General features: G+C 46.7%; 1 protein-coding gene across 5 annotated transcripts in view; it reads left to right on the top strand.

Annotated features, from left to right (window-relative positions):
• Positions 1-12,191, top strand: part of CARNMT1 (carnosine N-methyltransferase 1) — a 70,092-nt gene that overhangs the window by 32,953 nt on the left and 24,948 nt on the right. For all 5 annotated transcript variants that reach the window (XM_073543763.1, XM_073543762.1, XM_073543759.1 and 2 more), the window contains exons 3-5: positions 658-821; positions 3,316-3,456; positions 4,175-4,353. In XM_073543763.1, the coding sequence (XP_073399864.1) occupies positions 658-821; positions 3,316-3,456; positions 4,175-4,353 (484 nt within the window). The remainder of the gene's footprint in view (positions 1-657; positions 822-3,315; positions 3,457-4,174; positions 4,354-12,191) is intronic.

The raw sequence follows: 12,191 nt of genomic DNA, 5'->3' as shown, positions 1-12,191 counted from the left end.
GGCTCACGCTGTCATCTGACAATGTGGGAACCGCAGCACTCTTACCGGTGGTATTTATCTTACCGCCAATCAGAGATGCCAGCGAGAAACGTCCGGTGTTTGGGGTGCCAAACCTGATCAGTAAAACTGACTTCCTGGTGAAGTCCGTGTTTGGGGTCCGTGTCCGAATAGTAGATGTTTGGTATGAACCATGAACTCTACTGTTCAGGTTCGCGCATCTCTAGTAAAGAGGCTACTGCACTCCAATTTGTTATTATGGTAGAAGGTTATTCCCAAGATAACTTATTCATGGGATAGGGAATAACTTGAGAACCTTGGATTCCAAGTGATCATGCTCTGCGGAAAACAGTTTTGAATTGAACAGTGATGTGCATGCTCGACTCTTGCTTCATTCATTGTCTATTGTGCTGTTTAAAAAAAAAAAATGGATATAGCGTGATCTCCACTTCATTCTCAACCTTGTTGGGTTCCCAGGAGCTGAATCCTCACAAACCATTCAGTTTTGGTTTATCTTGGTAACATGCCATCATTTTATGACCCAGGGAAATTTTTAATTGACAGAGAAGGGGCTTCTTCCATTTTTCAAGAATAACTTAGCGAATTAGTTGTTTTGGATAAATCTCAAACTGCAATTTCTTTTAAACTTTAAATATTTAGGGTCACAAAAAGCCCACTCCTGCTTCTACATTTGACATGGACAAGTTGAAGTCCACAATAAAACAGTTTGTACGCGACTGGAGTGAAGAAGGCAAATCGGAGCGAGAAGCCTGCTATCAGCCCATCATCAACGAGATCCTAAAGTTCTTCCCTAAAGATAAATGGTAAATATCTTCTCTGATCAGGCAATATAGGAGTTTACTTGGACTAGATTAAAAGATATAGACACTTTATTGTGTGTGTTTGACGTCCACAACCTCAATCACTGTTCTCAGTATGACTTAGCTAATTGTACTTGCTGCTTTTGATAACACTGAGACCACTGCGACCAGAAATTCCTGTCCACAGCAGCCATGTCGAGCACTCTGTTCCCAAATACAGAAGGGGGGTTAATGGGGAACTCATTGACGTCAATAGAACTATCATAGATTCCCTGTGCAACAGGTTCTCAGGCATGCAAAAGAGATGCAACTTGACTTTAAGGCTATGTGCACATGTTGTGGATTTTTAGCGTTTTTGCCGCAAAAACACTTGCACAACGCAACCCATTGTATTCAATGGTATTCCGCACATGCTGTGCTAATGCTGCGTATTTTTCCGCGGCGGAATCTCATCGCGGAAAAATATGCAGCTTGCTCATTCTTTTTTGCGAAATCGCGGGGATTCCGCACACATGGGAATGCATTGCTCCTCTTACTATCCGCATGTGGCTATGCCCACCATGCGCAAAGTAAGCGGAAAATGTGCGGATGGTACCCAGGATCTGGAGGAGAGGAGACTGTCCTCTGGGCTCTGGGTACCATATCCCTGTAAAAAAAGAAAAATGAAAAATTGTGATTATTCTCACCTTTCGGCGGCCCCCGCAGCCTTCCCAGGACTCAGCGATGCTCCCGGCAAGTCCCGTTCTCAGTGATGCCTTGTGACAATGACCTATGATGACGTAGCGGTCTCGCGTGATGCTACGTCATCTGGGGTCATTGTTGCAAGGCATCGCTGGGAACGGGACTTGCCGGAAGCATCGCAAGGATCGGGAACGTTGCGGGGGATGCCGGAAGGTGAGAATATCACAATTTTTTTTTTTATTTTTAACATTATATCTTTTTACTACTAATGCTGCATAGGCGGCCTCAATAGTAAAAAGTTGGTCACACTTGTCTAACACTATGTTTGATGAGTGTGACCAACCTGTCAATCAGTTTTCCAAGTGATGCTACAGATCGCTTGGAAAACGCTAGCATTCTGCAAGCTAATTATGCTTGCAAAAGGCTAGTTTTTCGTGGGAATTTCGCATGCGGATTTCCCACGTATTTCCCGCGGCAGGGAGTTGCGGAATTGCTGTGGAAATTTCCGCGGCAATTCCGCACATGTGCACATAGCCTTACTGTTTGATTACTTTTATTAGTGACCTGTATATGGGAACACTCAATGAGTATATGGATATTCCTACCAACCTGAGCCCCTATAGTAAGAGAATATTAAAATAAAACTAAAATAATTGTAAGCAAAATAGGAAAGAACGTCCCTCTGAACTCACACATGACAATTTAACACATCTTGGATGACGCAAACCTTCTGCATGGGTGTTGGGTGGTCAGGTGTTAAAGGGAGTCTGTTTTCCCCAGAACTCAAATTGAACTACTGAAAATCTCTGGTAGGAGTTTGGCCCCTTTGAAAATCATATCTGCAGTATAGATTTCAACCACTGGTGTGGCCAGGGGCTCAGTAATCCATTCCAACCCCTCAGGAACAATGCTGAACACTTCCAATGTTTGATTGATTAGCTGGGTTGGCGAGCACGGTCTTGATTGAATTCCTGACCCTGGATGTCCGAAGTGACACTGGAGGATCCTAGCGCGTATTGTTAGTGTGCCTGCGCTCTCCTCCACTCCTGTGATTGGCTGCTGGAAACTTAACACACAGTCACACAGTAGTGAGCTACCTTTGAAGACCGTACAAAGGGATGAGAGCGTTCTCTCACTGACACTGTGTGCGCGTGCTCGCTGGGCTCCGACAGTGTCAGTGCGGACGTGCTCCACCAGGGATTCTGTTCGGGCAGCACTCTGGATAACTGATCAATGTCAATCAAGCTAAGAGGATGTGCCTAGCATGCTAATGGAGGTGGCAGAATGATGCACGGAGCTCTTAGCCACACACAGAGTGCACAGAGGAGCTGTCATTTGTATATTATATGAAACCTCTTTTTTTTTTTCTGTACAATAAAAGGGAAATCAATACTGCAGGCGTGCTTTTTATTAGGGCAACTCTGAGAGGGTTAAAGGGGATCTGTCACCCCATTTTAGCCCTATCAGCTGCCGGCACCGCCATCAGGGGCTTATCTACAACATTCTGTAATGCTGTAGATAAGCCCCCGATGTAACCTGAAAGATAAGAAAAACGAGTTAGATTATACTCACCCCGGCGTTCGGTCCGATGGGTGTCGCCGTCACGTACGGCGCCTCCCATCTTCATACGACGATGTCCTCCTCCTTGCTGCTCCTGCGCACGCGTACTTTATCTGCCCTGTTGAGTTGCCTTTGGTAACTGATCATGGAAAGCAATGCATGTATGAGTATATCCCCTGGCTGTATATGTTGTATTAGTTCCATATTTATGAGACGTTAGTTATACATACTTTCCCTTTTTTTTCCTGTTTTGCAGTGATCCTTCCCAAATTAATGTACTAATACCTGGAGCAGGACTTGGAAGATTGGCTTGGGAAATTGCAATGCATGGGTATTCTTGTCAAGGAAATGAATGGAGCTTTTTCATGCTTTTCTCTTCTAATTTTGTTCTTAACAGGTATGTTCGCTGTTAGTATTTTTAGGTTGCTTTGCTTGGATTTAGTAAATTGTGGGCCTACAGTTCTTAATCAAAACTCTGCAAATATGTGACAAGGCATGATCCTGCATCTACAACCTTCTAAATCTCTGATTAGCAAATAGTTCACCTGCTTGATGTGCAAATAACCCTGACAAGGCTTTTTTGACCTGATTATAGGGCACATGGAAAGCCCTGTCAATTTATAATGGCCTGATGAGGCGGGGGTTGCGTGGAAGACACCTAGTGGACACTCCTTTACTGTTTAACATTTATATATATTTTCTACAGTCCTTGGGGGCTGCCATTTTTATTTGCTGGTGTGTTGTAAGTGTCAGATCACGAAACTTAAACAGCAGCCCTGGGTATAGGAGACTGTGGTCAGACACCGTACTGTGGCTACCTCAGCTGTGAACTGGGCTCGGCCACATGACTACTATGTGCTGAGCTACGAAATTTCCCCCTGTCTTTGCACACAGTGTTCAGCATTGACTGTGGGAGAAGGTCAAGGGCAGCGGTGGTGAGCACAGGTATATAAGAAGGGGTTGTCTAAGTAGGTAGTGGACAACCCCCTTAACATCCCAGCCCTACTCCACAATTCTAGTTGTGACTTCAGTGAAAAGTCCCATGATCGTTTTTATCCTCGGTTAACTCTTGTAAATGGTTTTCTATGAATTGTTTTCCTTTTGATATGTTACAGATGTTCCCAGATTAATGCTTTTAAACTTTATCCTTGGATCCATCAGTTTAGCAACAACGTGAAATCAGTAGATCAAGTAAGGCCCGTGTACTTTCCCGATGTCAATCCTCACGAACTTCCAATCAATCCAAATTTTTCCATGACTGCAGGAGACTTCCAGGAAATTTATTCCGATGACAGTGAGTATACAAGTTTTTCAATAACCGATTAAGTCCCCAGAATGTCACCAACTCTGTGTAGCTTAACCCCTTCACTCCTGAGCCCCTAAGCCTGATTTCACCTTCATGATCAGGCCAATTTTTTTCAATTCTGGACAGTGTCACTTTGTGGTAATAGTTCAAAAAAATCTCTGAACACGTACAAGTTGGAAATTATGCTTCAAGTGAGGATTTATTAATAGTGATTGCTGAAGCGACAGGCAAAATGACGTTTCGGCCAGTTAATAGCCTTGATCACATAGTCGCCCATTTAATGAAGCATCTTAGGTCAAAGATAGTTGTTGTCCCTGTGGTGTAGTTTTTCATACAATATGATATGGTGTATCCCCACTGGTAAAGACTGGACCTGTGTTAAGGTGAGGTACCCAGAGTAATGGGTTCTATATTGGACCCCACAAGGAGAAATACATACAGGGATCTTTTCACAGGTGCTGACAAAAGAAGGTTCCACACAGTAGGTTCTGGTGTGGAGCTTTCGCTATCAGTCGGTGGCACAGTGGTAGAAGCTGACACTTCCGTGTCTAAGCGTGGAGTAGCATTACTCTGGGTACCTCACCTTAACACAGGTCCAGTTATTAAAAAAAACGCAGGTGCATTTATTTTTGAAAATATTTGGCACTTTTCAAACTTTAACTTTTTATGCATTTAAAGGGAACCTGTCACCTCGTTTTTCAGCTGTAATGCTGTAGATAAGCCCCCCGATCTAACCTGAAAGAGAAGAAAAGTAAGTTTTATTATACTCACCCTGGTGGCGGTCTGGTCCGATTGGTGTCACAGGTCTGGGTCAGGCGCCTCCTATCTTTATGCGATGTCGTCATCTTCCTTGCTTCGTGTCGTGTCTCCTGCGCAGGCGTACTGATAGAGAGAGACAGGAAAAAGAACGTGAGCGCAATTTTGGTTGGAATAGATTGCGAATGCGATATGTCGCATTTGAAGAGACCCCATTTTGAAAACTACACATCCTGAGGAATTCATCTAGGGGTGTAGTGAGCATTTGTAATCCTCAGTCGATTCACAGAATTGTATAACATTGGTCTGTCAGTGTAAGCTCAGGAGGTAAGAGGCTCCATATTGAAGTTCAGATTTTTCTGGAATAGTTTGAGGGTGCCATGTCACGTTGGAAGAGCCCCTGAGGTGCCAGAACAGCAGAACTACACCTCTCAATGAATTCATCTACGGGTGCAGTGATCATATTGACAGTACAGGTGTGTCACAGAATTTTATACCCTTGGGTATTGGAAATAGAATAATTCTTGTTTGAGTTAGCCCCAGATTTTACATTTTCACAAGGGTAAATGAGTAAAATTGGCAACAAAATCTGTCACACACTTTCTGCATAACGTGGCAATACCCCATAAGTGGTTGTACAGTACTGCTTAGCCACATGGCGAGACACTGGAGGGATGGAGTGCTATTTAACTCTTATAGAATAAATTATCATAGAATAATTTGAGGACTCCATATACAGAGCCCCTAAGTGCAGAAGAGCTGAATCCTCCCTCAAGTGACCCCATTTTGGAAATTGAAACGAAAAATTTAAAAAAATGACGATCCAATGTTGCAGTCTCTCCAGTTAATTATTGAAAAAACAATGTTTCTCTATCGCTTCATTGGGGGACACCATTAACCATGGTTGTATGCTGCTGTCGCTATGAGGCTGACACTAGGCAAAAAAGGAAAAATAGCTCCTCAACAGTATACACCCATGACAGGCACAAAGCCCTTCAGTTTAAGCTTAGTGTCTGCAGGAGGCGGACCTGTATCTGCTACCAGATCCACATTTTCCTTTTCAGGTTCACTGTTTGTGTTTATTAACATTTTTCCTTTGTCTTTCAGGTTCTTCTTCTTAGGGTAACGGGGTGTAATTTATCACCCTGTTTTCCAGTACTTATGCGACTGAGAGAACAGTATGGTGTCGCCCACATCGCCCACTCTCAGGCTTGCAGGCAGGACCTAATACCCTGTCACCTTTATGGGTGTTTCAGGGTGATTCCCGGTGGCCAGTCTTTTGCTTTTTCCCCACCCCACCCCTCTACTCGGAGAGGGCTGGAAGGAAGAAGATCGTCACAAGCGGTGGCCTCCCCCCTTCTCGTAAGGGGTTGATGCCGTCTTCTGCACCGTCTGGAGATGGTGTGGGAAGGAGGATCCCGGATTCCAGCGACCCTCTCCCACCCGAGGGCTCCTGATGTGATCCTCATCGCTGCAGTGGGACAGGGAATCAGCGCAGATACGTCTCCCTCCGCCGCGGCCGGCGTCTTCCCGGGGTACACTGTACCTTTAGGGACAGGGCGGCATTAGTGGTATGGATCACCCGGCAGCCGCAGCCATTTTTCCCATGCCCGGGCTTAGCACTTGCGGCACTCCCCCTCAATTTTCTGGCCGCACCCCTTTCCTTTCTTCTGTTAGAGTCACCGTCGCGCATTTAAATTGCGTGCTTTTTTGGCCAGCAGGAGGTGTCTTCCTCCTCTTCGTTTGAGTCTGGCCACGCCCCCTCCAGCTCGCGTTTTTTCGGTGCGCTTTTTGTGCTCCTATCACGAAGCTTCTCCTTCCTGGCTGTTCATGCCCCCGGCGTGTCAGCCAAATGGTGAGGGACCTTTGTTTTCGCTGGCCAGCAAATTGTCATGGATGTTTACGCCCAGGCGCGTGAGCCAATAGGACGTTTGCTTTGTCTTTTGCCAGCCGGCAGATTACAGCTCTGTGGGACAATCTGAGGAGATTCTGCATACAGCTGCGCGTTCTGCAATCCTGCGCTCTCTGCAGACCTGCGGATGCTCTGCACAGGAGGGGACACCGCCTCCACAGTTCTTTCTGCTGGTCGTCGCTGGCATCAGGTAGGCTTTGTTCCTTTTTTTTTTTTTTTTTTTTGTCTGGCGCTTCCACAGCAGTATCCCCAAGGCTCAACTTATGCTCAACCCCAGAGTGGCTTCTTCTTTCCCCCTCTAAGCCCACTGCCTGTTCCCTTTGCAAAACAAAAGTGGTCTTCAGGCCAGTCCTCCCCTTTCTGGCTCTCCTGCAGCCCCTCCTCCATGTCTGCCCCACCGGAGACCTCTAACGCCCGAGATGAGAGCACTCCCCTCCTCCCGGAGTGGGCTGTTGCCATGGCAGTCGGTCTCCTACCTGACAAAAGTTTCACAGTCACTGGTCCAGGTCCTGAAACGACTTCCACATTTGTCTAATGCCACCAGTGCTCTGAACTTCTCTCACGGTGATTATCACGCACCTGACCACAACCTTAATAGGGACAAATTGGGCACAAGGCAAAGGAAGCCTTCTCTTTTCGGCTCTTCATCCAGTTCTCCAGGTCCCTCTGCATCTTCTTGGATGCAATCCTCCCCCTCATGCACCCTCAGAGGAGGCAGCTTTTGGGTTGGATGTGGATTTCCAGTCTGAGTCTGAAACAGACCAGACTTCAAAGATGCAGGATATGGTCACTAGCCTTATCCTTGCAATTACCCAAACTCTGAACCTAAAGGAGGACAAGGCACCTGCTCAGGAGCACTCCGTCTCCTTCAAATGGGTAAAATGTCCTTACTGGAATTTCCCTAGTGACAGGGAATTTGAAACGATTACCGTATGTCCAAACACTGGGAACACCCTGACAAGCGCTTCCCAGGAAGGAAGCAGCTCGATATTCTCAATCCCTTTAGCCCAGATTTCGTTGGGCGATGGGCAGAATCCCCTAATGTGGATCCGCCGGTTTCTCGCCTGTCTTCTAAGACAGTCCTGTCTTTACCGGATAGTGCATCCCTTATGGATTCTACGGATAGACAGAATCCTTGGCTAAGTCAGCTTTTGAAGCAACTGGCGCCTCCCTCTGTCCCACTTTTGCCTCCACCTGGGCGGCAAAGTCCATGTCTGCCTGGGAAGAATGCTTTGCAAGGGTTTCTCCTCCGGTTTAGATGGCGGATTTGGGTGGGAGGTCGACTTCTTCCCAGGACGCTTGGTTGTCGGTGGTCGATGCCTGGGTAAGAGAGAGAGTCACATCCGGTTACAAAATCGACTCTAACCCCCCCCCCCCCAGGAAGACGTTTCCTTCAGTCTCGCCCGCCAAGACATCCGTCTCGGGCCCCAGGGGTTCTTCAGGCCGTCTCTTCTCTACTATGCACAGGAATAATCGTACCTGTTCCTCGATACGAAAGGTTTTCAGGGTTCTACTCCAATCTTTCCGTAGTCACGAAGAAGGGACGGATTGCTCCGTCTGATTTTGGACCTCAAGCGATTGAGTCCCTGCATTCGGTAATCCCCTCCATGGAACCTGGATAATTTCTTTGTTCTGTACACTTTCAGGATGCTTATCTTCACATTCCTGTTTGTGTTCAGCATCAGAGATTTCTACGGGTTGCGATCCAGGAGGATCACTATCAGTTCACGGCCCTTCCCTTCGGCCTGGCCTCTGCCCCCAGAGTGTTCACGAAAGTCATGGCCATCTTTCACTCCAAGTGGATTCTCATAATCCCTTACTTGGACGATCTTCTGATTAAGGGGCCAGCACGTCTCGAATGTGAACAGAGTCTCCAGATCACTCTGAACACACAGGTCTGTCACGGCTGGATAGTCAACAAGGAGAAATCCTCCCTGACCCCAGCACAGCACCTTGTGTTTCTGGGCATGAGGTTCAACATGGCCCAAGCCTGTGTCTTCCTTCCAAAAGAGAAGTTTTTCTTCCTATACCAGGGGGTCTGCACTCTAAAGCGACCAGATACTCAGTTCTGGAAAATATAATTGCTGCCATGGAAGCCATGCCTTTTGCCCAGTCCCATACCTGTCCTCTTCAGCTGGCCCTCTTGTCGACGTGGGACAAGAGGACGGTCTCCCTGGACCGACCCATGCTTCTGCCTCTTTGTGAGGCAGTCTCTGACCTGGTGGACGCTATCAGCATCAATCCTACGAGGGAAGTCCTTCCTTTCCAGTGGCAGGTCATCACCACCGACGCCAGTCTCCTCGGTTGGGGAGCAGTCTTTCAACATCACACAGTGCTGGGTCACTGGACCGCCTAAGAAGCCACTCCTCCCCATCAATCTCCTGGAGATCAGGGCAATTTTCTTTGCCATTTGCCACTGGCAGCTCCTCCTCGCATGCCAGCCAGCCGCATACAGTCGGACAACGCCACCGCGATGGCCTACATAAACCATCATGTCGGGACTCGCAGCAAACAGGTTATGGTAGAGGTAGCAAGGATTCTGCAATGGGCATAACGTCACGTTCTCGTCATATCAGCTGTGCACATCCCGGCGGTGGAAAATAGGACAGCCGATTTTCTGAGCCGTCAGGGTCTCGCATCGGGCGAGTGGTCTCTCAGCCACGCGGTTTTCAACCAGATATGTCAGAAATGGGGCAGACCAGACATCGACCTGATGGCGTCTCGGATGAACCACAAGGTTCCTCAATGCGTAGCCAGGTCCCAGGATCCGCTAGCCATCGGGTGCGATGCTCTAGTAATTCCGTGGTCACAATTCCATCTGCCTTATCTTTTTCCGCCTCTCCCCTTGCTCCCGAGATTGGTGAAAAAGATAAAGGCAGAAGGGATTCACATAATCCTGATAACTTCACACTGGCCAAGACGAGCCTGGCACACAGAGCTGGTGAACATGCTCATGGACGTTCCTTGGAGGCTTCCAGACCGTCCGGATCTTCTTTTGCATGGCCCCCTCTTCCACCAGAGTTCACAGTCTCTGAGTTTAATGGCATGGCCATTGAGGCCGCAGTTCTGAGGGAGGCTGATTTTTCCCATCAGGTCATACAGACCATGATTAGGGCGAGAAAGCCAGCATACTCACCTATCTACCACACATACTGGAAAGCCTTCTTCCAGTGGTGTGAAGACAACAATTTGGTCCCTATTTCCTTTTCCCTTCCTTCCATCCTGGGTTTTCTACAAGCGGGTCTTGACTCTGGTCTATCACTCAGTACTCTTAAGGGTCAAGTTTCCGTTCTGTCAGTTCTTTTGCAACGAAATCTGGCTTCTCGTTCCCAGGTAAAGACTTTTTTTTCAAGGAGTCGCCCACCTGGCACCTCCTTATCTTCCCCTGATGGATCCATGGGATATTAACTTTGTCCTTGGCACACTCCAGCGTGCTCCTTTTGAGCCCATTCAAGACATTCCTTTTTCTCTCCTGTCTAGGAAAGTTGCCTTCTTCGTTGCCATTATGTCCATCAGGAGGGTCTCTGAGCTAGCTGCATTATCGTGCCGTTCTCCTTTCCTGATTGTACATCAAGACAAGGTTGTTCTCAGACCTGTTTCTTCCTTCCTGCATAAGGTGATCTCTTCATTTCACATTAATGAAGACATTGTCCTTCCTTCTCTATGCCCCTCTCCGGTCCATCCCCTGGAGAAGTACCTCCACAAGTTGGATCTGGGAAGAGCTATGCGAGTCTACCTGTCAAGGACTGCTTCCTTTCACCACTCTGATGCCTAGTTTGTCATCTCTGAGGGTCGTCGTAAGGGGCTTCCATCTTCTGAGTCCTCTGTTGCCCATTGGATTTGGAAATATTGGAGGCATACCGCGTTCAGGACAAACTGCCTCCTCCGGGGGTGAAGACTCACTCCACTTGGGCAGTTTGGGCTTCCTGGCTAGTTCGTCACCAGGCCTCGGCTTTACAGATTTGTAAGGCTGCGACCTGGTTATATTTGCACAACTGTGCGAGGTTTTACAGGGTTCATACCCATGCTACATCTGATGCAGTCCTGGGAAGGAAGATGCTGCAGGCGGCGGTCATGCATCGGCAGACCTAAGTCTGTTTTCTTTGCATTCTTTCTGTTCCCACCCTTGGGGACTGCTTTTGTACATCCCATGGTTACCTGTGTCCCCCATGAAGCGATAAAGAAAGAGGGATTTTTGGTACTCCCCGTAAAATCTTTCTTGGAGCCTTGATTGGGGGGACACAGCACCCTCCCTAACTGTTTGTACCTTTATTGGGCCTGTGTGCCTTTGTTGTTGGGTTGGTACATATGTTCAGTTTTGGTTGCCTGTGTGCCTGTCGCTGGGTGTATACTGCTGAGGAGGCGCTATCTTTCCTTTTTTTGCCTAGTGTCAGCCTCCTAATGACAGCAGCAAACACCCATGGTTGCCTGTATTCCCCAATGAAGGCTCCAAGAAAGAGAATTTACAGTGAGTACCAAAAATCCCTCTTTTTATTAAAACAGTGCGTTTCTAGAGCGAGCCGCTCTCCTTCAGTTACATATAAAAACATGCATTCAGATTGACCCGTATTCTTATTTATCACTTCAATCAGGTGTGGGTATTCAAATTCATTATTCGTTTAACTCCATCTCTGCTGCCATATAGTTCCACAACAATCATGTCTCATTGTCAGTACAGTGCATATAAATACCTATTGATTGCCGATGCATGGCATATTAGCCTGTGTGCTCTATGCATTCATTTAATCCCTCAGGGACTAATGTAGATAATTTGAAAATCCTATAACGTTGTCTGTTTATCAGCCTTTGATATTGATCCATGAAGCTGACAGATATTTTGTTCTATTATGATGAGCTTTAAGTTGGTGCGATTTTTTTTTTTTTTTTTTTTTTTTTTTTTTTTTTTTTTTTTTTTTTTACCATGTACATGAAAAATGTCTTGATATTCTGTGATCCATAATTCCATTTTTAATATTTGACCTATGTCGTTTTACTAAAAACTTTGATTTTTAGTTATTAACTGGACGCACCATTGGATCGTCATTCTTTTTTTAATTGTTCGTTTGGATTTGTATCTTCACCCTCAGCAGGGGGCTGGGGCAGGGGGCTGATTACGAGGACTGCAGTCTATCATCAGAGTTGTGCCCGAGTTTGTACA

The sequence above is a fragment of the Dendrobates tinctorius genome, unplaced genomic scaffold (genome assembly GCF_039654945.1).
Source record: "Dendrobates tinctorius isolate UK_male_01 unplaced genomic scaffold, ASM3965494v1 ptg000134l, whole genome shotgun sequence".
Classification (NCBI taxonomy): domain Eukaryota; kingdom Metazoa; phylum Chordata; class Amphibia; order Anura; family Dendrobatidae; genus Dendrobates; species Dendrobates tinctorius.
The sequence above is the reverse complement of the archived record's forward strand: the minus strand, read 5'-3'. Positions and strand labels throughout refer to the sequence as shown.